We start from the raw sequence: 26,819 nt of genomic DNA, 5'->3' as shown, positions 1-26,819 counted from the left end.
ATCAGCTTAAAGGACAAAGAAAAGGCTGATAGCCAGTGTTTCACATCAAATGAATGAGCGGGAAAGTTTTAGGTGACTTCAAAGTCAGGACTTCTCAGTGTAGTCTACTTCATCCTCAGATAAAAATTGCAAGTATGCATCTCCCACTCCTTTCAAAGCCAAAACATTTCCCTAGGATTTTTATTTATTGCTCTAGCTCCAGCTTACAGGCTGCTCAGAACAAGCCCATGTCCTTAGGGGACAAAAATCTGTCTGTATAAGAGAAAGAGTAGAACAGGGTTGGGCAAAGGCTAGCAACAGCTGTGGCTGTGCCAACAGCTCAGGGCCTCTAGAGCTACTCTCCTACAAGTAAGGCAGCACATAGCTTGGTTCTGAATTATATCATAGTCCTAGCAGTCCCTCCAGCGCGCTCTTGACAAGCACCACCACTCACTCAGCCATCAGACAAATGCTAGGAAAGCTCCTACCATGTATGTGTCACGCTTTTCCAGGGCCTGGGGCATATCCATGCAGAAGGACAGGCAAGGTCCTTTCTATGGAGCTTCTGTTCAAGTGTAGAGAGACTAAATGGCAAGTGAGTAAATAGCGAGATTAAGATGTCTACTTAGGACAGTAAAAAGGACTTTGGGTAAAGTAACAACATGGGAGAGAATGCTTGGCATGTCTCAGTTTAGTTATGATGGCTTCTCTGAAGAACACACAGAAATCTGCAAGGTATATTGGACTATGTCAAATAATGAATGGTTGGCAGGGCATATCCAGAACAAAGGGCTAGGAGCAGAGCAAGCTTGAGGAGCCTAAGAAACAAAGGGAAGGCAGGAAGGGAGGGGAAGAACTGAAGTAGGATCCTAGTGAGGTAGATGGGCCTAACAATAGGCATGCTGGGTCAGGATGAAGCATGTAGATTTTATTTCAACTGAGATGGGAAGCCACCAGAGAATGGAAAGACACAAACAGACCTTAATGAATATACCAGGTTCACATTCTCATTTGGCTGCTGGCCTCATTCTGCATACCTGAATGAGGGGTTTATGTCGATACTAAACTGCAAACAGGAACCCCAAAGAAGGTCTTGATCTCTGAATAATGGTGTAGCTAGGCAAAGAAATAAGCTGTTTGGCAAGTCATCTATGCAGTAAGCACAGGCACAGGATGAAGCATCAGTACCTACAAGACTCCCTTTCTCCCCAACACAGCAGATGTTGGACTTAGATGGGCTCCTAGCCAACCTGTGATGGGAACATACTGCTCTTGGGGATTACCCTCTTGACCTCATGACCAGTGTTGCCAACCTATAAGCTTGAAGAAAGAGACAAATCTGGTTTGAGAGCTCAGGAATGATAAGCTGACCATAGGGGCAACAGAAAGGGCATCCCTATGGGTAACTCATGCAGCCAGGATGCAGGCCCTGGCCTTGCTTGGTTCTTCTGAAGTTCTGAGACAGACTAAACACCTGAAAAACAATTGGGCTTATATCATCTTGTGGCCACACAATAAACTTCCTCTTTTAACTGGTACAAGCAAAGTCCCGCTGACTTTGGTGGAAACACTGACGGAGTTGCTAGGTAAGAAGGACAATTCAAACTGATGAATTCCAGTTCCATGCGGTATTTTGTTATGTAATCTCCTCACACAAAAGTTGACCACCGGGATGGCATGCCATGGCAGCACTCCATGGCCGTGACGTGGTGAGGATTTGAGGCTATTTCTTAAACTTAGAAGGAGTTGAAGTAATGAAAAATTCCAGGACACATAAATCTGAATGCAATGCAAGGTCTGCGTGCACAAGGAGGGTGCTGTCTGGTACAAATACTCAGGGGCCCCTCAGGGCCAGGTCTGGAATGGTTTGTAGATTTTCTTTTCTTCTTTCTTTCTGTTTTTTTTTTTTTTTTTTTTTTTTTTTTGCTACCCATCAAAGGGTTAAAGAGGACCTTTAGATACAAACTCCTTAACTGGTGAGCTTACCTTCTGGAGCTAGGCAGCGTAAAGAGCCTCCTCCTTCATTGTTGCAAAGGGCTCTATCAGTCTGCAAGTACTCAACGAAACTGCCCACACAGCAATTTTCGTCATGTTCAATCTAATTCGCAGGAATCTCAGTTTAAATTTATACGAACAGCATGGAAGAAGAACACCCAGGTAGTAAGTTCCACTTTTCCCTTTCCAAATGATTTGAGCAATGGGCTCCTTCATTAACAGGAAGGAGAAAGAGGAGCCGAACATGTGAGGCTGGCACAGGCAATGTCTGGGAATTTCCAGGCATCTCCAGAGTGAGAGGGGAAAGCCTGGGTCAGCCAGTCAGGCCTGGGACAGAGCACTAAGCACACACGTCTGATCATTCCTCACCACCAAGACAGGGAAGTTCAGGGCTGGAGAAGGACCCTTGAAGGTGGGTACACACTGAGAGAGTCAAAGCAACAGGAGCTAGGGCAGGGTGCAGAGCTAGGGTGGAAATGGGGCAGACTGGCTATGGTTTAAGGACTGCAGAAGCAACACGGAGTTTTATAATATTCTGTCAGCTGGCTCTTATGCATGTTCAAGACTCTCCATCACCCCCAAAAATTGCAAGGTTAAAGCCAAAGAAAGGAAAAAAAAATTGAGAAGGACAAAATACAGTTAAGCGAAATAAGGTACAACCTTTAAAAGAAAGAGAAGCCAAAGAGACAAAAGACAGTTATAGTTTGGAACAGAATGACAATGTCCCCAGTGATGACTTTTGGACCTTAGAAAAATAGGATTATTCCTGACTTTGTGGTCCACATTTATTAAAAACAAATTCTAATTTTTCCATGATAAATCTCATTTAAGGTTGAGATTACTTTTTAAATTCACTGACAAAATACTGCATCTATCCCCACTTGCTTCCATATAACTGAGTCCACAGTACACACAGTTTCCTGCAAGCCTGGACCGAAGGCCATGGAATGAGAACCAGCATACTTGTGCTGGCCAGCAGGCTCTGTAAAGGTGACTCCGGAACTGGGCACATACTTTTTAAGCACAACTGTTTCCAATGTAGAAACGAGACTCTAGTTTGTGTAAGTCCACTACACTTGCTCCCAGCACTTTCAAATGCTTCTCAGGTGCCTTGGTATGGCTGTCCCAGAGCCCTAGTCTTGCTTGACTCCTGTGGGACAGTGAGCACTGTATGACTCCTGCTGATAGCTCTTCTCCAGAGCTTGACATGCCCACGTGTAGGTTTGATACAGAATTTTAGCACATTATCATGCCCACTTATAGACTGACTCATCCTTCCTTCCTTCTTCCTTTTTTCTCTCCCTCCATCTTTTATCTCTCTGCACACCGTTTTTTGTGCTGTTGTTTCTTATACAAGGTCTCAAGCTGACCTCAAACCCAACTTTCCGTGTAGCAAAGTCTGCTCTGGAATTCCTGATCCTCCTACCTCAGACTCACAAAAGCCTGGGATTACAGGCATGCTCCATCACACTCAGCCTTTTGTAGATTTTTTTTTTTATATTTTCTTCTATTAACAATATATAATTATTAGTTTCTAAAAGCAAAATTTAAAAGACACATAATTTTATATATCTCAAAGAATATATGTATATTTAAATGTCTAGGTACTATATGTTAACTATAATTATCTACTGATTAATAAAATCTTCCTTTCACTTGAAATTAAAATTTTTGTTTCTTACTTCAAATTCTGAGAGGCAAAAGTTCATCACTATATCTTAGTGATAAAAACTTGGAAGGGCTCTCATTACTCTTTGGGGTGAGGGGCTATTTCTAGTAATGTTAAATAGCTCTTTTTTCAGTCTAATTACTCAGTTTTACTCATTCATTCATTTCTTTGCATGAGGGAGAAACCATTTTCTGGCTTTCCAGAAGTAGACAAAGACAAAAAATTATACTCATAATTTATAAATGCAAAGGATGTAAATCTGCTACAGGAATAGCATATCAACAGTTCTCTCTCTCTTTCCCTCTCTCTCCCCCCCCCCCATGTCTGTGTGTCTGTGTGTCTGTGTGTGTGTGTACCCATGTGTGCATGACAAACCCTTTCTTCTAAAAGTTACCTTTGCTATGGTATTTTATCACAGCAATAGGCAGTCCAGTTTATAAATCTTTTTTTTTTGAGACGGGGGTTTCCTGGGGACCTGGTTGCCTCGGCCTCCCAGGGCTAGGATTAAAGGCATGCACTACCACACCAGACCTCATCTTTTGCTGTTGTTGTTTTGTTTTGTTTTTTGAGACAGAGTTTCTCTGTGTAGCCCTGGCTGTCCTGGAACTCACTTTGTAGACCAGGCTGGCCTCGAACTCAGAAATCTGCCTGCCTCTGCCTCACAAGTGCTGAGATTAAAGAAGTGTGCCACCACCGCCCAGCAGACCTAATCTATTAAGGACCATGGTTTTCACTCCTGGTTTAAGAAATCTTAGGCTCCCCTAAGGCTGTGAGAGTATTACTCTGCTATCTTCTTGATGCAGTGTGCTTTGCTTTTCTCATGTAGATATATGAGTCACAAGGAGCTCATTTTTATGTAGAGTGGAAGCAAGGATCAAATTCCACTTTTCTTCTATACAAGCTCTTCACTTGATCTAGCACTACTTATTATTCACTATACCGAAGAAGCAGTGAGTTGAAAACTAGGTGCCTACACATGCACACATACACATGCACAATACACACGCACACATACACATGCTCACATATACACATGCACACATGAAGTGATTCTGGATCTTCTCTTCTGTTTACCTCCCAGCTTCTGAACAGGAGCTGCTGTTTGTTTCTGTAGTACAACTCTTTGTTAGGTTTAATCTTTCCACTTTTGTATTAACATTAATTATATTCATCAAACACTCACTATTTGTATTGCACAGTTCCAGGTGCCCAGGGATTCCAGGGATTTTTAGATTTAATTTCCCAAGCAATTCTGAGTTAGATATTATCATTCTTGTTTCAGAGATTAGAGAATATGGGGCTCAGAGAGCTAACCTGTTGCTTTGGAATAGGAACTCTTTCATTTTGTTATAGTAGCTGTCGTTATTTTCTTTAAAAATGTTTCTTTCTTGATGTATTTGTTGTGGGTGTGAACTCTTGTACTCAGACTATGGCACACCTATATAGGTTAAAGGGAAATTTGCAGGAAGTGGATTCCTTTCAACATGTGTGGGTTCTAAGGATTAAACTCAGGTCATCAGGCTTGACAGTAAGTACCTTTACCAGATCACCCATATTACTGCTTTTGTTTGTTTTGTTTTGAGGCAGATTGTGAAGGCTGGTCTTTCCTTTCCTCCACCTCCTGAGCACTGGAATTGCAGGCTTGCACAATGCTCATCTTGTAGTTTGTAGAAAGCATCAATAGAATATGCTACTGCTAGTATAGTTAAAGTTTGATCATATTTTTGCAACAACAGGTATAAAGGGGGCTTATTTCTTTTAGGTTTTAATACACTTAGCAATTTGCAACTGGTAGAAACTTGCAATGATGTCGAGTTTAAACCACTATTTTATTGCTGAGGAAAAAATTTCAGGGAATCACAGACACGCTTGAACTTCCAGAGGCAGGAGAGGCAAAGACAAGGTGGGAAGCCTATTCTTCTGCTCCTATTCCAGTGCTCGCATTGGCACACTGCAACTTTCTCTTACCATGCAATGGGAGTGCTGGGTCACTGGGCCTCCCCACTGGCTTCCAGGTTCACCTTGGTGCCAGATGCTTGAGGATGCCTGACTACTGGGTGCCAGATTATCTTGGCTTTAATGAGCAAGGAAACTGGAACCAATCAGTAGAGCTGGAAACAGATGAACAGGCCAGGGGCCAAACTTGGTTTAACAAGGTGCACTGAGACATCCATGAAAAAAGGAGAATTTCCAAAGCCTGGACCCCACAGAAATCAGGCTAGCACGGTTTGAATGGAACATAGGAATAAGACTTAGAGGGGTGGGGCTGTCTCTCCACTTAATCTTTCCACTTATAGCCTCTCCTTAGAACAGGAGCAAATTGGCATATATCCCAGAAGCCCACTCTCATGCCAGGGCCCTTGTGTGGCTATTCAGTTATTTGGATATTTTGAGTCAAGGTACAATTAAGTTTAAAAAAAAATGATCATCCATCAGGGACAGTTAGAGTTGTTCCATCACCAGGGCCCTAGATGAATGGAGAAGACATGCATTTCCTTCTAGGCTGACATACCTACAGAACTTTCCATTGCTCCTCCCAGATTCATCAAGGGCCCTGCTACCAAAATAAAGTTTGTCTGCAATTGAGTACTTGAGTTGCCTGTGATCTGCCTGAGGTCAGAATGCCCTCTGACATAAGAGACTTCAAGGGGGGCGGGGTGATCAGTGTTTCAAAATGGGGATTAGAAATGACTTCCCATGGAAGAGGCACAGGAGGAACAAACAGCATTCAAAGCATAGGGCATCATGAAGATGTCAGAGACAAAGTCCAGAAGTGTATCTGAGCGGAAAATTTCCCTCAAGTGGAAAATTTCTCTTCCAAAATCTATTGAAGAGTGAATAAGGTTCCCTTTTCAACACAAAGAACAGATTTTATACATAGTTTCTGATGAAATTAAATAGTACATGTATGTCTCATTTTTTAAAAGATATGTATGGCACATTTTCAACAGATGACAGATAAAACTTTCCTAATTAGGTGTGAGTTGCCTCTTAGCACAGTATTCAATTTTTAAGACAAGCATCCAGTTGAATCATAGCATTTTAAGATTCACTTCATGGAAGTAGATGGGCCAGGGAGAAGAGTAGCCTGCAGGTTAAGAGATCATAGAGGGTTCAAATCAGGCATTCTGCCTGATACATAAATGTCAAGGGCCTGGAGAGCCCATATGGGAGAATCATGACAAGGCCAATAACTAAATGTCAAGAAAAAAAAAGATAACTCCTGGTGAAACTGCCAGGAGGAGTGGACAGCTACTAAGACAGCCGTCAGGCTACCACACTGACTTTGAAGGCCTGAGAATACAGCCCACTCTCAGAATTCCCTGGGGTCTGGATGCTCAAGTTCCGCTTATAAAGTACCCCAGTATTTGAACACATATATTGTGTGCAGTACTGCTGTATCTGCACACAATCTATTCATGGCCTCATTTAAAATCATCTCTAGGTACTTATAAAACCTAATATGATATAAATGCTTTGTAAATAGTTATTTGGTTGCATTGTTTAGAATAATGACAAGAGGAAAGTACATGTTTAGTATGAATTCAACTTTAAAAAGTATCTTTTAAATTTGTACTGGATGAACTGCTAGATGAGAATATGACAATGCAGAGGCTGAGATACACATATTCTTGGCCCCAGTGATCCCCCTTCTTGTAGGCAGTATAAGGTAGTGCTGAGATACTTAAGACTAACTGGAAAGCTTGATTCCCTATTCTGTAAACTATGCTACAAGAGCCTGGGGCCCGCCTTTTTATCCTGTGTCAATGGAGCTTGTGAGAGGGCACTGGGACTAGCTTCCAGGCATGGTAAAAGACACTGCTCATGGTGGTAGGAGCACAAGGGAATGTGGTTTCTTTCAAGATGCTGATGGAGCAGAGGATGCTATATACCCAGTGTTTTCCCACATAGTGCAACCAGATGACCTGCTTTTTTTGACACTGCCAAGGCAGTACGCTAACAAAACAATTCATTTATTGTTTGTAAAGCAGGCAACAGGCACAGGAACATTCTTCTCTAAAAGGAATGAACCTCCCTATGATACTCTTCCCAGGAGGGGTCAAGTCTTGAGACAGACTTTTCACAAAAGCACCTAAGGTCTTTTTAGATTTAGGTTTAAACTGTTAAGGGGAAAATATCAGGGTGTGGGTGCTCACAGTGTGGGAGCGGATAGAGGTCCAAGTGGACCTAGATTTGATGCAGGGAACAGCAAGCCATTGCCATCTTTAACTGTCTCCAGTTGTGCTTGAAGTACTGAGCAAAGGTTATGGGACCAGACTGTCAGCAGCTGAAGTCAGCAAGCAAAAGAGTGTGTCCACAGGGAACAGGCACATGAGGACCAGCTGCCTGCCCACTGTTTCTCCCAGACGGTTTTCGGTATCAAGGTTTCTTCTGTTAAAGAAATTCTCTTCTTTTTTGTGATGTGGTCCCTTGTAGTAACAGCTTCTAAACAACCCTGTGCTCACTTGTAGGGAACCAGGACAGCACAAGACACATTCCAGAATTAGGTGGCTCTTGCACAGTTTCAGAAAAGTAGCAAAGTAGAAATCCCAAAGCCTAAAGAAGGGCACATTTGGGACTCTGTGTAAAAAGCTGTGATGGAGTAAACAGTCATGGAGAGCTGGGACAGTCACACTCATCAAGGTACATTAGACGACCACACTAAGTGCCCCTGAAGTGCTTTCCATCTAATTGCTCTTTGGGTGGAAGAAGAGGAGACATGTTATGGCTAAACCTTAATTTTTGTTAACTTAGCAACTGTATAATAAGAAATGTATATAAAATTTCCAAATCTATTTTTGTTGTTGTTATTGATATTTTTCTATTAATCTATTTATTTATTCACTTTAAATCTCAATCACGGCTTCCTCCTCCTCCCAATCCCCCCTTGCACTGCCCCTACCTCCAACCCTAATGAATTTTTCTTAAACTACTTTTTGCAATTAGTAATTAAGTTATGGTCTAAGCATCTGATTGTATAACACTGATGATATTTGAAATATGTTGAATGGTTTCATTTTCTTTTCTTAAAACAATCAGTATTTATAAGTATTTCCTGTGTGTTGATGAAGCACAGTAATACATGTGCCAGCAGCTTCTGACAGAGCTGCCATGCATGCTGAACAGTGTGCAGGCTTCTGACTCTCTTTGTTCTGTGGCCCCAATATTGGCAAAAAGACCCAAAGTGTGTGCATCGTGGCTACAGCCAGCTTTCTGCAGCAGAGCTTTGGGATGAAAGGGAGAACCCAGGTAACCACATGGACATATAATAAGTACATTAAATAAGTTAAGTCTAGGCCAGTTGACACGACCCTCTGTTTACTAAACAGGGAGGTGGGGACTGGCAAGATAATATTGCTTTGATAGGGGCTGTAAAAGCCCAATTTTAATCTTTTGAAATTATATCTCAACTAATGACTAGGAAAAAATATACCAGGGCAAATTATGTATTTTTTAAATTTCTAATCACAGAGGAGGAAATGAATTCAGGTTTAAATCTTTATCTTAGTTGTTACAGTGCTTGCAAAACAAAGGAGGGTATCAACTAACTGTTTTTATTTTAAAAATTATCTTTTTATCATTTGTGCTGTCTGTGAGCATTTTTTTCATATGCCTGTATATTCTATTTTTGTAATTACAGTGCCCCAGGATTAGGGATTTCCATTTCTTCTTTTGCAAAAGATTTCAAGATCCCAATCTGTTAAATGAATATGGAGACCAAATTTAAAGGAATGTCTTGTGTAGTCAGTTCCCATCCAAGGTCTTCAGAAAATAAACTCATGAAATGGACTCCTAGTGATGTTCTAAGTATTTATTAAATAAGCAACTGTTTCCTGTAGGAAGATGAGCATTCATTTATTACAGCATGTGCACAGTCAGACAGCAGAGCAGAGCCTTTGCTTCTAAGGGTTGGGCACAAGGTGCTCTGAGGCTGGCAGAAATGTCAGCTTCTTACAACACAATCTGTGTGGCTGGGGTCACAGATAGTGACTAGTGTGCCTTATGATCTGTGACACAGTGCTATTCACTGTTAAACTGACAGTAGCCAAATTTTTAGCAAAGGATCCTGGACCATGTGCTAGATTTACTTTACTATGTTCCAGGTCTCAGTTTACGAACACTTGTAGGACTTTTTGTCTTGGACTGAGTGCAAAGTCTTAATAAACTGAAAAAGGCAAAGCTAATGGTTAAATTCCTCATTTGTATTTTATTTTCCAGAATACCATTTTCATAATTATTTTTAAAATATTTAAAAATCACTGTACTTTGCATAGAAAATAATAACTGCACCTTATATTTAAGAGGCATGCTTTGTATTCTCTAGCTGTAAATGCTGTATATTAGATAAGCTTATTAGAACAGATAATAGCTGTGTGGCTTAAATTTTCTGTAATTTTACTGAACTTCTGGTCTGTTTTATAGTATCATTTTCTGAGAAAGGTATATAAAATTAACCCATAGCAATAAAAATCAACTCATCTTTGTATTTCTGTTAAGTTTTATATATTTTAAAACAAAATATTGGTGAATGTGTTTAGCATTATTATATTTTCTTGAATTGGCCATTTGTGATAATAAGTTATGAGTCTTTATATGCAGTAATGCTTACTGCATTAAAACTATTTGATCTAGCCAAAATTGAGCTATCAGAGGCTGTTTCAATGTAAGATTGAGTATTCATCATTATCCCCGGAGAGTAAGCAAACTAAATGTGTGTGTACTACATGTACTTTTATCTTAGAATATATTTCTAAGATTATGTATATTTTTCTTGTATATGTATCTTGATTTATAAAAGCTTTTATGGTAACCATTTTAAAAAATGAAATAAGATCTATCTTTTAGAAAAGATTCAGTATGTTTTAAATTATGTGTACATGCACATGTCTGTCTATGGGAATGTATAAATGGTGTGTACAGTAGCCTGTGACAAGCAGCCCCTCTGGAGCTGCTGGGAATTAAACCTGGGTCCTCTAAAGACCAGAACATGCTCTTTACTCTGAGTCAACTCTATAGTCCCCAAGATATCTTTTTCTCTTTTTAAAAATTTAAGTCTCAAATTTACATCTTGAAATGTATTTGAAGTACAAGTAGACAAACTTTTGATACACCAGTATACTAAGGAAATTGTGTTTTTCTTGATGTTGATGACTTGACAGAAAGACTTTAGTTGAACTTCATATTGTGAAAATGGTCAAACAAAAGGAGAGCCTTTTATCTACAAAACTCTTTAAACAATTACACTATCAAATGAGAAGGCTTTTACACTTGCCCAAAGATCCACCTCAGCACCCAAATTTCCTTCAATATCCTCCTCTAATTGGGCAACAGCATTAGAGATAAAAAAAAAAAAAACAAAAAAACAAAAAAACAAAAAACCCAAAACAACTACCACTACCTCACTTTAAAATGTAAAGAAATGTTGCTACATGGGAATGACACTCGAACCCTCAACTGTCCACAATTTCCTCATAAAATCCAACCTATTTTTTAAAAGGAGGGTGAAGGAAGAATGGACAAAGACATAGAATTCAAACACACACAGTTAGGTGTAGTATCTATAGCAACTGTAAATAGATAGAGGAGATAAAAAAGCCATGGAAGAAGAGTCAGCTTCCTGATAGCTATGAGGTGAAGGGTTTCTGTACACTCTCACTGTTTCCCTTGGACTGAAGCTTCTGAGAATGGGAGCAAGCAACCTTCCTCCTTTAAATGTTTCTCTCTAGTACTTCCTCGCCACAGTGAAGACAAGCTAATGCAGGCATGAAGAACACAAAGCAGGGGAGACCAAGAATACTTAGCAATACTGTCTTACTGTCATTTTTCAATGACAGGGAAGAGAAAACATGTTTTTCAGGTATACATGGGATATTTATCAAGAAAAAAAAACATCCTGATATATAATCAAGCTTCAAGACATTCGTGAGGAGGAAGGTAAGTTCTCTGCCCATAGTAGGCTTAAGTTAGCTCTTCCTTAGTTGGAAATGGCAAGAATACAGGCAGGAACAGATGACAAAATAAAAGACATGCTATAAGTCTCTGGGAAGGCTATAGGCATGAAGAGAGAAAAGCATTTAGGGCATTCAGTGACTCATGTAAGAAGACCCTGGGTATAAGGTATGCAAAATCCACCATGCTAGAAAAAGACAGAACAACCATAAGACAGAATACAGTAAGCCTGTTGGTATCACCAAGACATGACACATGAGTTAAAAAATGGAGATGAAACAAAGGAAGACTATATAAATTCCAAAGAGTTACTTAGTTTAGGATAAAAGTAAAGTAAAGGAGTCTTATAGATCAGGATATAAGCCTACAAGCAACCATGAACTTATAGATAAAGACAGAAAAATGAAGAAGGCAAGTCAAAAACAAAACAAAACAAAAACAACAGCAAAAAGAAGAGCAATACTGTAAGACTGCCTAGTGAGGTCGGCAACACTGAACAGTTTTAAAGTTCATAATACTTGAGATGTACACATGCCCAAGGAATACTGCCCCGGGAAACGAGAAAAAAAAGGAGCAAATCAGAAGTAATTGTATTTATTGTTGTTAGAAACAGGCTAATGTGATCAAGTAGAAATAATTCATTCTGCCAGGAGAAAAAATATCTGCAGAATTTTAGCTTGCTTGTGTGTGTGGGTATGTGCATATATACGTGTGCATGTGTGAGTTTAAGTGTGTGTGCCAGTGCATGTTGGAGGGGGTAAGTAGAGGACTAGCCTTGCAGGGCTTTGGTAGGACTTGGTCCATAGGCACAAGCAGATTTTCTAAGAAAAGTGGCATGCTCTGGTCCTTGTAACTACAGCGAGAGAAAGATAATGGGCAGAGGTCAGAGAGAGATGGCTACTGAAAAGGCCCAGCAACAATCCTGAGAAAAAAAAGTGGCCAATATGATTCCAGGGTTTGTTTGTTTGTTTATTTATTCACTTTACAACTCAAATATTAGTCCTTCCTCTCCTCCCAGTATCCCCCCCCCCCATTCCACCTTGCCCTTCTCTTTTGAGGAGAAATTCCCCCTATGGGTGTCACACCCCCAACAAAACTCCTACCTCCCCATAATTCTTCACAGATCTTGAAAGAACAATTCTCAACTTCGATGGAAAAACAAAAAACCCTGAGTAGTTAAAATGATCCTGAACAATAAAAGAACTTCTGGAGATATAACATCCCTGACTTCAAGCTATACTACAGAGCAATAGTAATAAGAACCTGCATGATCTTGGTATAGAAACAGACAGGTGGATCAATGAAATCAAATCAAAGACCCAGAAATAAACCCACATAACTATGGACACTTGATTTTTGACAAAGAAGCCAAAAGGATACAATGGAAAAGAGAGAGCATCTTCAACAGATGCTCCTGGTCTAACTGGATGTCTGCATGTAGAAGAATGCAATAGATACATATTTATCAACCTGCACAAAACTGAAGTCCAGATGGATCAAAGACCTCAACTTGAAGCCAGATACGCTAAATCTAATAGAAGAGAAATCAGGGAATAGCCTTGAACTCATGGGTACAGGAGACAAATTCCTGAACAGAACACCAATGGCTCAGGCACTAAGGTCAAGAATTAATAAATGAGACCGCATGAAACTGAAAAGCTTCTGTAAGTCAAAGGACATCATCATTAGGATAAAACAATAGTCTAACAGATTGGGGAAAGATCTTCACTAACTACATCTGACAGAGGGCTAATATCCAAAATATATAAAGAACTCAAGACATTAGATACCAATAAGCCAAGTAAACCCAATTAAAAATGAGGTACATACTTAAACAGAGACTTCTCAATGGAGGAATTTCAAATGGCCAAGAAGTACCTAAAGAAATGTTCAACATCCTGAGTTATCAGGGAAATGTAAATTATATCAGCTCTGAGATTCCACCTTACTCCCATCAGAATGGCAATAAGGATGTGACAATAAGGTGCCCAGGTGGACATCCCATTAAGATCCCTGCTTAGTCATGGATAAAATCTAAATTCTAATCTCCATAAAGTATCAAAAATAAGTGGATTAAGATTTGTTCATTAATTTTTCTCATTCATCCATTCTTCACTCATTCATCTTTCCTTTGTGGTTTTAACATTTTCACAAAATTGTGCAACTATCAACCATGTAATTCCAGAACTCTTTCATCTCTCCAAAAAGAAGCCCAAGTTCATTAGCAGCTGTTCCCCTCTCCTGCTCATTCACTTCTAAGGCCTGGCAAGGACAGCCCAGCCATGTTCAATGACAGAGCAAACCTTAGAATATTCAAATTACAAAACAAGATGCAGAATTGTGGGGTTCCAGAATCAAGTAAAGCTAAAGGCTCTGCCTGACAGTTTGCTAAAGAACCCATCTATCTGACAGTATGGTCTTTGACACTCATGGAAAAGCAGTAACTGAACAAAACGGGTACATATTCTCCAGATCCCAATTCTTTCAGTAAAGATGAACTTTCTAGGAGAGCTTTCCAGGCAAGGAGCCATACACCCTAGACCTCTCAGAGGCAGGAAGACTATGACGCGGTGAATGGACTCACACTAAGAAATCAGCCACAAAACATGAAAGGATATTTAGGTTCCTTAGCTGAGATGTGATTCAGAAGATAAATGATAGATCTTGTTTAGGAAGATTTTCACATGAGACACTGTACTTGTGCTTCAGGACACTGAGGAGCATTCACAGGACTAGCAAATGAAAACTTGCAGCAAGATAACAGTATTTCTGATTCTTTCAGGGGAGGATTTCCTAAGCCACACAATCTTATGGCAGAACAGACTGCCTTTGGAGTAACAAGTTCAAATGCAATCTGGATATTCAATAAAGTGAATGCTGCAAGAGTTATTAAGAAACCAGAGGGTGAGCTTACAACTGTGGTATTCCCAGACTAATGTGAGGTCAACTGTGAGGTGTGCTGCAAGCAATCTGTTACAATCATAAAATACTGAACTGGGATTTACTGTCTTTAGATTCTGGGATATCATTACAATACCACTTTTTATTAAATATTTTCTTAAGCAAAGTGAAAGAATCCACATTGCTGGGGAGTGTTCCTTCTCCTTAGGTATGTTTGGGGCTAAAGGAGCAAATCCCAGATCAGATGCATGGTAGAAGTTCTGCTTTGAAGGGAGGTGGGGACACACTTCCTCCTCCTTTCAGTTAAATTTAACATGTTACACAATTGATTGTCTGTATCTTGCACCTGATAGGAAAGACCCGGGTGTACCCTGGAACTCTATGGAAGGAAGTGTGAGCATTGGAAGGCTCTATCTGTCTGTAGAGTTGATTTTTCACACAATAGCCATTGAGATGATTTCTGTGAGACCAAAGAAAAACATACATTTTATACAGTATTTTATTTAAATAAACACAGATTATATAAATATGGCCAGAAAACATTATTTGCTTTTTAAAACAGTAAATATTTTCCTCTAAGTAGGAACTGACATGAACTGGTAACTAATGGAATCTGAACTTAGCCAAGGCCATCCCAATCCAAACTGGACTTGCCTATTTGCTTTTCATCTCCCTGGATAAATGATCCTGGCAGATCCAGCTGTCCCAATGGCCAACTGTGGAAGTGCCACCATAAAAATGCTTGACTGACTACCTCGGCTTTTCCCAAGACTTCGCTGGTTTCTTCCTTTTGCTGTTGCCCCGCCAGATGCACAGATGTCAACTGTCTCTCTGGAATGCAAGAAATACCAAGCACATAGAAGGAAAGCTCTGATCACTTGGTGCCTCTGATCACAATGGGTGACTACTGAGCAGCCTGGGATTCCTGGCACCTCATAATTTTTTACTACAAAGCTTTTTCATTATAAAGCTACTATTACCACATTATAAAATTTGGACAGAGAGGAAAATGGCCTATGATCCCATCTTCCTAGGAGGTTAGGTTCAATCTCTGTACTGGGTACGCTGCTTGTCTCCCCTCAGGGCTCTCCTGCTATGGCTTTATGATACCATCTACTCAGTTTATTTATTCTCTTGTCCTTTAACAATAGGTTAGCAGTGGTTCATATAAATGCTTATTATGAGACAGGCAACTCCATGTAGTAGCCTGATCAAAACCAGCAGCATGTCCTCCCGACTTCCCAATTTCTACCTGTGGAGAGCTCCCACCATCCAGGATGACCCACCTCGGTCTCTTCTTTGTCCCTTCTGCCACCTGTTTCCACAGATTCTTCTCTTTCTCGTCTCTGTTACCTCACTCCTCATGGATCTTGCTTATAATCTCCAGTCCAGGTCTATATGCCTACACTTGTGACTTTTTCTGGCATTTTCCTGACCTACCTCTTCTCCTTTTCCTTTAGTCTTTTGGTAACTTATTTCCCCCTGCTGTGGCTGAATTCCTGCGAACAATGTCTATGTGATTTTGTATGGTCTGACAAATAAAAAACATTACTTGCTGCTAATCTGCTTTTCTTGCAGCATTCCACCCCACCCCCATTTTCTCCATGAAACCTTTGCCCTCACACTTGCATAGCAGAAGTGTGAAGTGGCTCTGCAGAGTGAGTGAGGAAGGACATATGCTAGCTCCCTGCTCTCCCTGCTCTCCCTGCAAGTTCAATAGTTTGAGGCTACCAGAGATAGAGAAACAGATATTAGACTTCTGCTATAAACAACTTAAAACTAGAGAGAATAAATGGAACAGCCGTTTTCAACCACTTAACAGAGAGGAGCTATAACCCCAGGAGAGGAAGGCCCAGCATCACCAGGCCTCTGCCTTGGGTACTGTTCATATTGGTGTTTTAGAGAGTAGGATCTGCAGAGAGAGGAGGCTTGCTCAAGCAAGAGGTGCACAGCAGAGCGTAATCAGAATGTAAGGCGTTGGGCCAAAGTTTGCTCTTGTAAATAGGCTGTCCTAATTTTAGATTATAGAAACATAACTGAGAGTACTGTGCTGAAGATACAGCTCAGTAACAGAGTGTTGCCTAGCACGCATGAGTCTTATCCACAGGATTATTTGTGGGGTGGGTGGAGAAAGCTCCTACTAAAAGAAGCTAAGCAGTTTTAGGCAGCATGTTCTGTCTCTTAGCTTCTGTCTGATAATCATCACTATTTATTGCAACAGAGAAGGAAACACTGAGGTTTGCACCAGAGGAAGATGAGGGGTGAATACTTTGAAGGTGGGCCATCAATGCTCTGTGGCAGACAAACATAAAAAGCGCATACCTCACTGGTACACCATCAAAGGCCATGTTAGTCTAAAGTAATCTTCAAGAATAATCAATGTCATAGTAGTAACCAAGGCACCCCTAAGAAAAGGGTCAGACATACCTAGAAAATGTATCTGCAGGGATGGAGAAAACTGTTAGGGATTTTTTTCTCACACTGTCTCCAAGTCTTTTGACAATCAGTTGCTACTATTCTGTCTACTACAATCATCCATGACTGAGACCCTGACTTTTCCAAAGTCCTTAACAGTTGGCCATTCCCAATCTTTTTTTTTTTTTTTAAGATTTTACATATGCGAGTACATTGTCGCTGTCTTCAGACACACTAGAAGAAGGCATTGGATCCCATTACAGATGGTTGTGAGCCATCATGTGGCTGCTGGGAGTTGAACTCAGGACCTCTGGAAGAGCAGTCAGTGCTCTTAACCACTGAGTCACCTCTCCAGCCCTCACAATCTTTATAATAGGCAAAGAGCTACATGGTATAGAGGGGCTTCTGCAAGTCAGGCCTAGACAACCATGTCTCAGGAGGTAGTGTCTGCTGCTACCCCATTCTACTTAGCTTGTATTGCCAATTTCGGGAATGAAGCAACCCTGTCCTTGTCCATTAGGCTGCTGAAACAGCACAAGGAAGCCTGACATGGGTATACAGCATATGGGTGTGCAGGTTGCCTACGGCACAGAGTAGCAGAGGAATGTCTATCCTACCATCAGTGAGCCGCCTGCAGGAGAGGGCATCATCAAGGTCACGAGCAGTTGATGGATCAATGGTGAAGATACAGTCTTTTCTAGGAAAGATGGAAAACAGAATTATCACAAATAATCCACTGTCACAGAATGTTAAAGAACAGTTTGTTTTGCACATAAGGAGAGAGAAATGTGAGGCTGGGAGAGTCAGAGATGTGATCACCATTCTCTTCCACTTTGTGACTTGACCCAAACTTCTCCTTGCCCCAGAGAGAACAGGTCCCATCAGGCAGCAGGGAGGTTTGATCTGTGGCCTCCCTGTCAATGGGGTATATGGGATCAGGTCCTTCAAGGATCAGCTACAGATACTTTTCTGCACCCTCTCTCAGAGTATGCCAAAGAATGTTATGTGGTATCTGAGGTAGGGACAGGACCCAGGAATAGTTATTTAAAAAATGGGGCCAAATAGTTAATCTGGCTAAGCATAATATAATTCTATTATACCATGTCAGAAACATTCCAGATCACAGTTTGTGTCCCTGGGACAGCCAACTACCTCACTCAGAACACACACAAAAGGTTGAATGTGGTACACACATCTATAACTCCAGCACTCCTATGGAACTGCCCAGAAGCTCATGGGTCAGCTGGCCTGGGGTACACAGTATGACAGAAACAAAAAGAGAGACCCTGCTTCAACAAGGTAGAAGGGGAGGATCTACCCGTGAAAATTTTGCTATGACTTCTATACATACACCACAGCAAGCTGAAGACACTATATACTTCAGATAGGACTAAGAGGACCTGAGCTGGATCTGACTGGAAAACCTCCTCTCTGGGACTAGCTTTCATTATACCAGAGGGCATTATGCAAGTTTCCAAGGAAGAGAAGCAAGCAAAAGTCCTATTTAGCTATATGGGTATACAGCATGTAGGTGTGTAGGTTGCCTACTGCACAGAGCAGTAGAGATCGAGGAATTTCTATCTTACCGTCAGTGAGCCCACAGGAGAGGAAGTTATGATGCATATAAACAACAACAATGAACATCATGGCAAGATAACACTAAGGGTGCAGTAATGGCATGTATAGCTTGATGGTAAACAAGAGCTCTCTAACTGAGCACCAAGGCCCATCAACTAGAGAGAAAGCATGCCTAGTACTAGAAACCTAACTATCTATGGATAGTGAAGTCAGGATCTACTAAACCAGCATAATCCCTAACTACATTTGAAAAATTTATCCTTATACCCACAGGTAGTCAGTGGAATGAAGCTTCCAGGTTGATACTCGCTTGATCTCCCAAGTCCTATGAATTCTGGAGGTGACCAAGAGCAATGAGCCTTTAATGTTTGTATGTGGAGGAGGGTCTAGAATAACTTCATTTCAACTCTTTTTATCTATCTATGTATATATGTACATGCATATTCTACAGTAATATGTTTCCATATGGCATTTTCAAAAGTCTGTTATTCTTCCCCATATTCCTTTCTCTACCCTGTCCTTCTAACATCTACCCCATTTTTAAAAAGACGTATTTATTTGATGTTATTATGTATGCCGGAGTGTATTAGTGTATTACATGAATGTAGTACCAACAGAGGCCAGAAGAAGGCATTGGACCCCTTGAAGCTGCCATTACAGACAGCTGGGAGCAACCTGACATGATGCTGGAAACAAACTTTGGTCCTCTGTTTTGACCACTGAGTCATCTGTCCAGCCTTTTTCCCAGCACTCTCATTTAACCCTGCCTGTTCCACTGTTCCCTTTCCCTACTCTCCAGTACTTGTATTCTCTCTCCTTTTCCTTGAAATCTTCCCCTCAGGACCCCTTTACTAGTTTCTTGACTTCTATGGGTACTCTAATTTAAACACACATATCTAAAGATCCAAAGCTAAAATGTATATATAAGAAAGAACATATAACATTTGTCTACAAGGGACTGGGTTATACCAAAATGATTTCCAGATTCATCCACTTGCCTGCAAATTTCATAATTTCATTTTTCTTTATAGCTTAATATTTCATTGTGTATATTACTACATTTTCATTATCTATTCATTAATTCACTGTCTTCTAGGCTCTTCCCCATTACTGGCTGTTGTGAATAAAGCAATAATGAATACAGATAAGCAGTTTTCTCTGCAGTAAGGACAGAGAATCCCTGGGAAATCTGCCCAGGAGTGGTAGAGCTGGACCATGTGGTAGATCTACATCTAGCCTGCTGAGAAGCTTCCACACTCATCTCCATAGTGAATGAGGTAGTGTGCAACCCCACCATCAGCAAAGAGCTCCCCGTTCCTCCATCCACGCTAGCTAGCATTTGCTTCCTTTACTTATTCATTCATTCATTCATTCATTCATTTAGTTTTTAAATCTTAGCCGTTCTGACTGTATAAAATGAAACATTGGATGTGTAGTAATAGAAAGCCCCAGGAGGATTAAGTTGATTCTCACTATACAGTAATAAACTGTACAATGGGGAGGACCTCAAACCTAGTTCACAAGGTAAAGGAAGGATACACTGCTCCTTGCTCAGTTTTGTCTCCTCCATAAAACCTAGTCAAATGCTTTATGAACACTGAGTACTCAATAAAAAGTACTTGTGCAACTAAAGCTGACGTGTCACACGGGGTAGCAGGGATGCTGTGGTCCTTTTATTTCATCATAATGACATCATAAGATGCTGAAAGAAAGTCCTTCAAGGTCAAAATAAAAAATGCTGTTAGCTTGGGTGGGGCATGGCTTATTAATTTACTTGGAGGATTAACTAGTAAGTTGTATCTTTGTAAATTTCTCCAGAGGCTCTGGGGCATTCATTTCTAAGAACACAATGAATGAATGTTAATGCCTACGAGAACATTTCCAGCCTGAAACAGACCCAGTCATCAGCAATACAGTACAACTTTTGTGGTTAGTTTGTAAATGGCTTTTTTCCCCTTGCTCTCCCACAGTTATTTTCTGAGTAAAGTTCTAGTTTATTTCACCATAATCTTTTTTATCTGCTCTTAAGGCAGGAACGTAAAGTCTAAGTTAAAGTGAAAATCAAGGATTAGTAAGGCCTGCCACCTGCTTGTAAATAGCCTGAAAGCCAACATCAGCTTTTGCATTTTATTAATTTTTAATTTTTATTTTATTTGATGGGTGCTTTGCCTGCTTGTTTGTAGGTGCACCACTTGTATGTTTGATGTCTGTCATAGCCAAAAGCGGGTGTCAGATCCTCTACAACTGGAGTTACAAACACTTGTGAGCTGCATTATGAATGCTGGGAATTGAACCTGGGCCCTCTAGAAGAGCAGCCAGTGCTCTTAACTGCTAAGTCATCTCTCCAGCCTCAGTTTTGCATTTTTAAATGGTTGAAAACAAATCAAAAGAGAATCATTTCATGGCACATGAGAATTATATTAATTCACTTACATAAATTCAGATATTGTTTGATTGGGACAGGCATACTTTTTTGACACAATAGCACAGTTGGTTAGTTGTAACACAGGCAGAATGCTAAAAATCTTACTGTGTGAGGGGATGAGGATGTAGCTTAGTGAAAGAACAGCTGCTCTTCCTCAAGGCTTGATCCTCAACACTGAAGAACTTTCCTACATGCTCTTAATAGAACACTGATAACTTCAAGTTGATTTTCTAATGTATCAAAGAAAAAATTCAATTTATATATGCTGGATCAATCTCCTAATTACAGGACTTTTTAGTGCTTTTAAGTTGGTACCAGCAGTCCTGCCAGATGCATTTGCCAGATGCATTCCCTGGCTCTTTCCTGTCATCCAGCATCTTCCTGAAGTTGGGTTCTGCAAGGAAGCGCCTTTGGAGATCAATGGCCTGTAATGAGACATTCTACACAGACCTCCAGTATAACTTTTGACCTACAGGAGGCTTTAACACCACATAGGCCCAGCCTGAGAGACATTGTAAGAAGCCAACAGGGGGCTATGCTGCTAACTGCAGGAAGGCTGATGGATCCAGGAGCCAGTTTAAGCAGTGTTCTTTTATGTATACTTATGGATAAAGTTGGTACAATACAAGGAAACAGTCCTGTGAGCTAATCTCACAGATGCATACATTTTTATGCTTTATTTTTATTTTATGCTTTTTGATTCTGTCTTTATTTTGACTCAGGAAACTCAGAAAACCCATCTTCTAGAAGACAGTTGTGGTTTCTAGCTTCTACCTATTTTTCTATTCAAAGATATGTTTTGCCCCATTTCCTAATTTTAAGAATGTCATTACATTATATATAGTATCTCAAGCTTCTCAAAGCTAAATTGGGGAGCACAAATAAACCCATATATACTAAGATGGGACTGTTGAGGGCATGCTGGGACAAAGAGCCATGCAGTATGGGCTAAGAACAAACTTCTAGATAGTATCAAATTTAGAATGCTCCGAAGGAGGATTTGCTTTGCTGGAGTGAACTCTAGACTTGCAGTCCCACTATGGTGATCAAGGCAGTAATGGACAGTGCATGCCCCTGATAAGCCACACTCCTCAGTGCCCAGTGAGTTAGTTAACCTACTGTCATCTCCATGATCAGGAACCTGCCATGACAATGATGGTGTGGTGAGTGAGGGCCACAGTGGCTGGGAGCTCTTGGGTATGGAGGAGGGTGCACTGCATCCTCAGGCTGCTTCACTCTGCTAACATGCTTGAGATTTTACTGGCCCCCTTTTTGGAAGGCTTTGGTCTCACAACATGCAGAGAGCAGCCTGGCCTGCCAGCTTTTAGAACCTGTGAGACCAAATATTTAAAGAGTTCCGCAACAATGGTTAGAAAGAAGCTAAACCTGACCCAGAGAAAGGAAAGTGCCAGGTAGGGGAGGGAAAGAATGAGACTCCAGGAGGCTGCAGAATGTTAGTTATATAACCCGAAAGCACGTGACTGAGGGGCTAGAAGAACTTTTTAAAGGGACAGTAAAGTTCCAAAACAGTCTGTTTCACTTGAAACCATTGGCTCTAGAAAAAAAAAATACATGAAGAATAATTAAAAGCCTCTGTATTCCCTTATGATCCAGCCAAGAGCCCAAGAAAGACATGCAAGAAGAGACTTCTGCTCCTCCGTCTTGCACGTCCTCTAGGTGATCCTGTCTCCTCTGTCCCCTCAAGGTGCCACCATCTCTAACCCCTTTCAGCTAGAAGCAGTTGCCTAGTCTCCACAGTACTCCGTCACTATTCACCTCACTAGATTTTAGCCATGACCCCTACCACTTATCACAGAAATTTCTCCTTAAGGTCATGGTTATTGCCAGATCAATTAGCAGATAGCAAATACCAAACCCCTCTGCAGCTCCTTAAAGAATAAAACAGAAATTCAGCTTAGGAGTAAAAGCCTTTCAGACACTTCTCTATTTAAATCTCACATTCCCAGCTTGTCTGTATCCCATATTCTCTCAACCACTGTTTGTTCTATTTCTGTACAAGGAGAATCTACCTACCAGTTTCTAAGGTCTAAGACCAACCTTGCTTTTAGAGACCCAGGAGCCATCTTTCCTCAGGGATCTTTGTGACTCTACAGAGTGGAAGCTACACACTCTGTCCTATTCTACCCATGCTTGTGACCTGCTCCTCTCCAATGGTGCTGGCCACTGTCCTCAATATACTGTTATTTACTTATGTACAGATCTTACCACTGTGACAAGCCAGAGACAATACCTGCTCTGGCAGACATTGACTTGTATCTGTAACACTGAGAGCATACATGCAATGAAGAACTGCTTGAGAGATGAATGAAAAAATAACCAAAGGGCTCTCTTTAGCACTTTTCCATTCAATGTTGCCACTGTGCCTTGGGAAACACATTGAGGATTAGAACTCCTGACTTCCTGGCATGGGATCCTGTGGCCACACCACACTGTTATTGTTTCCAAGGATGTCCTTTTCTGTCTTCATCCCATCTTCTTTTCTCATAAAATAGTGTTTTACAAACTGTGGTTTGAGAACCATTTCCAGATTAACAAAATTTATAGAGGTCCTCCTTTGCCCGTGACTCCGGGTTTGTCCTCTTAAGAGCAAGCAATGAGGGTGGGAAGGATCTGGGTCAACGGTGGTGAATGGGTAAAAGAGAATGGAAAAAAAATCTAAGAAATAACTTTCATAGGATAAGGAATAAAATATTTACTCTAACACCTTCTTAGTTAAATGGTGTCATGATTAATAGAGAAAGCAAAAGTTTTTATTTAAAACATATCAGAAGAAAGGGACAAAGAGAGTACTTATCCATGGTACTGCACCCTGAGAACACTGCCACAGAGGCCCACCAGGTGAGTGCTGCAGTGTCTGGTAACAGCCTCATTAGCTCAAAATTTACCCTGCCCTTCCTAGTCTAGGAAGGGGTGCAACAACCACTTTTAAAAATGGCAGTTGCCAAAACCTTAATACCAATTCTCTCTCTCAGTTCTACTGACAGCTGATGCTGAGTCAAATTCCAGATTTAAAAAAAAAATGATAAAAGTCTAAGGTCACCAGTCCTGTTCTTCTACCTTCCAGTCAGTAATGAAGTGGCACTCGTGAGGACATACTATGGGCAGAGAGAAATGGCATGGCATTCTTGGAAAGTCTCTTTTACCTAGCCAGGAATTTTTAACTCTGACTCCACAAAAAGAAGCCTCAAGAGCTGGCAAATATTTGAAAATGAATGTGGTTCTTAAGCTCTTTGATTTTTTTATAAGACAAAGATGAAATGGGACTCAGAAGCACCTGAAATGACTTTTCCCTGTTCCATTCTTTTACTCACTCACCCACTGAACTCCTCGTGGCTCTGCTAATGCCACATGACAAGCTTCTCTGCTACTGTGGAGCCAGGAAGCCAGAGCCAGTCAGGGGAGCCATGGTTTAAAAGCAGAGAATGTGCTCAACATAACCTTCCTCCCTCTGAATTCTCAGGGACATTGGAAGAACAGCTGTAAAATGATCGACAAAGACCCATCAGAGGTGAGTCTCAAGGTAGCTCAAGGCTGAGGGTCAGCAGTTTTAAGTCAGCCCGGGCTACAAAATGAGTTTTGGGGTAGCTTGGGCCTCACAGCAAATCCCCAAACCCCCTTTCCCCATGAACGACTCCCTAGAGGTCACCATTCAGCCATATTTGCTTCTTCTGTTTCCCTCCACATATCTTCCTTTATGCACTGGATTATTTTCTCTTCCTATCTGAACTCCTGTAGGAGCAGTGCTGCAGAACTTTCCATGCCCTCTGGACTGCAGTATGTGTTTGGAGATCCAACTTTAAGGCATTTTTCTCAATTAGTGATCAAGGGGGAAAGGCCCCTTGTGGGTAGGACCTTCTCTGAGCTGGTAGTCTTGGGTTCTATAAGAGAGCAGGCTGAGCAAGCCAGAGCAAGCAAGCCAGTAAGGAACATCCCTCCATGGTCTCTGCATCAGCTCCTGCTTCCTGACCTGCTTGAGTTCCAGTCCTGACTTCCTTGGTGATGAACAGCAGTATGGAAGTATAAGCCGAATAAACCCTTTCCTCCCCAACTTGTTTCTTGGTCATGATGTTTGTGCAGGAATAGAAACCCTGACTAAGACATGTATCCTATCAGAAGGCACACTGTCAGACCATCTTGGTAGATAGATTAAGGTACTCATAGCCAGACCAAGCTGATAGCTCCTTGTTACCCAACACACAGAAAATACCTTCCAGGGAAAAAGACACTCTATATCTTATGAATATACTATTCACAAACAGCCACTCAGCTAGCGGTTTTAGTGTTCCTGGATGATTTTCACTTAAACATAATTTTATAAGTAATAAAATTGTGTATGGACTGGCTGGCACTTGTCTAATGAGAGGAGTTTCTGCTCACCTACCTTGCCCCAAAACTATCTTCTCTCTCTTTCTCCCTCCTCCCCTCCTTTTTATATCTTTACAAAATCATTGATTTTTTTTAAATTCGATTTATCATAAATCACTATTTTTTTTGAGACAAGATCTTACTATGTATCAAGGTTAACCTTGAACTTAAAATCAAGTTTTTGCTTCAGATTCTTCAGTACTTAGATTTAATTTTATTTTTTAATATTTAAGCCTTTAAATGGCTCAAATCAAATTACACTTCGAGAACTCTCCTTTCTTTTCTATTCTTTATCTTTCCACTGTTTTGCTGCCCTGTATACTTAAATCATCCCACCAATTTCTCATTTATCCATCCTCTCTCTCCTCTCTCTCTCTCTCTCTCTCTCTCTCTCTCTCTCTCTCTCTCTCTGTTGACCCAGAGCCTAAGCAACTGCTCTATGACTGGTCTACATCCTCAATCCATGTGAAATAGAGACAGGTAGGTAGGTAGGCAGGTAGGTAGATAGATATCCTAAAAGTCACTGTATTACTTCAGAGACTTCAGTCATAGAATCACTACTGTTGGAAGCTCACCCCAGCCCAAATGTAATCCCTGGTGTCTCCAAACCCAAGCCAGCCCACGTCTTGAATCCTTGGGATGGGGAGTGGGGAAAAGAGTGCATTGCTTCATTAGGCATGCCTTCAACTTTAGGTAGCTCTGAGGTTACAAAGCATGGTGGGCGGCTGCACTAAAATAGGCTGAGAAACTACATTTAGGTCTCTTTGTAGCCACAAAGATCAACTGACTCCCTTTAAACCACAGACCCTTTCAAACCTGATACTTCTCAAGAAATATGCCCATTCCTTTTTTTTTTTCTTAAACGGATTATAATTGTGTATAATTGTAGTCCTTTTCATAAAATCTCATTTTTTTTTTTGTCAAGAACAAGTTCAAGTTGTTGGAACCAATGAAGCATCAACATGAAGACGGTATTGGAAACAAGAAAAAAAGGCCAGAGTTCTTTCATCCAACAAATATGTAATGGGTATCTACTGTTCTAGGTGTTCAGGACTAATTTGAGAACACACAAAGGTTTCTATCCAGCTAGTCTCTCAGGGGGTGGGGGAGGGCAAAGGAGAGAAAATAAAAAGCATTGAAATTAGAGCCCAGACAGAGAAAATACAGCAGAGCAGCTGACTACAGCAATCGGGCTGACAATGGAGTCTGGGTAGGCTGCAACGAGAATGCACCATGGGAGGATGTCATGAAGGAAGAAGTGAGTCTCTTGTTTGATAAGGACAAAAGTCATAACCTTCCCCCATGGTTTCTCTTCTCTTCTCTTCTCTTCTCTTCTCTTCTCTTCTCTTCTCTTCTCTTCTCTTCTCTTCTCTTCTCTTCCCCTTCTTCCCCTCCTTCCCCCTTCTTCCCCCTTCTTCCCCTTTCCTTTCCTCCTTTCCTTTCCTTTCCTTTCCTTTCCTTTCCTTTCCTTTCCTTTCCTTTCCTTTCCTTTCCTTTCCTTTCCTTTCCTTTCCTTTCCTT

General features: G+C 40.9%; 1 protein-coding gene across 3 annotated transcripts in view; it reads right to left on the bottom strand.

Moving 5' to 3' along the window:
- The window catches only part of Dis3l2 (DIS3 like 3'-5' exoribonuclease 2), a 328,742-nt gene that overhangs the window by 95,135 nt on the left and 206,788 nt on the right, over positions 1–26,819 (bottom strand). For all 3 annotated transcript variants that reach the window (XM_021163217.1, XM_029476858.1, XM_029476861.1), the window contains one exon: positions 17,527–17,606. In XM_021163217.1, coding sequence (XP_021018876.1) covers positions 17,527–17,606 — 80 coding nt within the window. The remainder of the gene's footprint in view (positions 1–17,526; positions 17,607–26,819) is intronic.

The sequence above is a fragment of the Mus caroli genome, chromosome 1 (genome assembly GCF_900094665.2).
Source record: "Mus caroli chromosome 1, CAROLI_EIJ_v1.1, whole genome shotgun sequence".
In the NCBI taxonomy this organism is placed as follows: Eukaryota; Metazoa; Chordata; class Mammalia; order Rodentia; family Muridae; genus Mus; species Mus caroli.
Note: the sequence above shows the minus strand (reverse complement) of the source record. Positions and strands in the feature narration are given on the sequence as shown.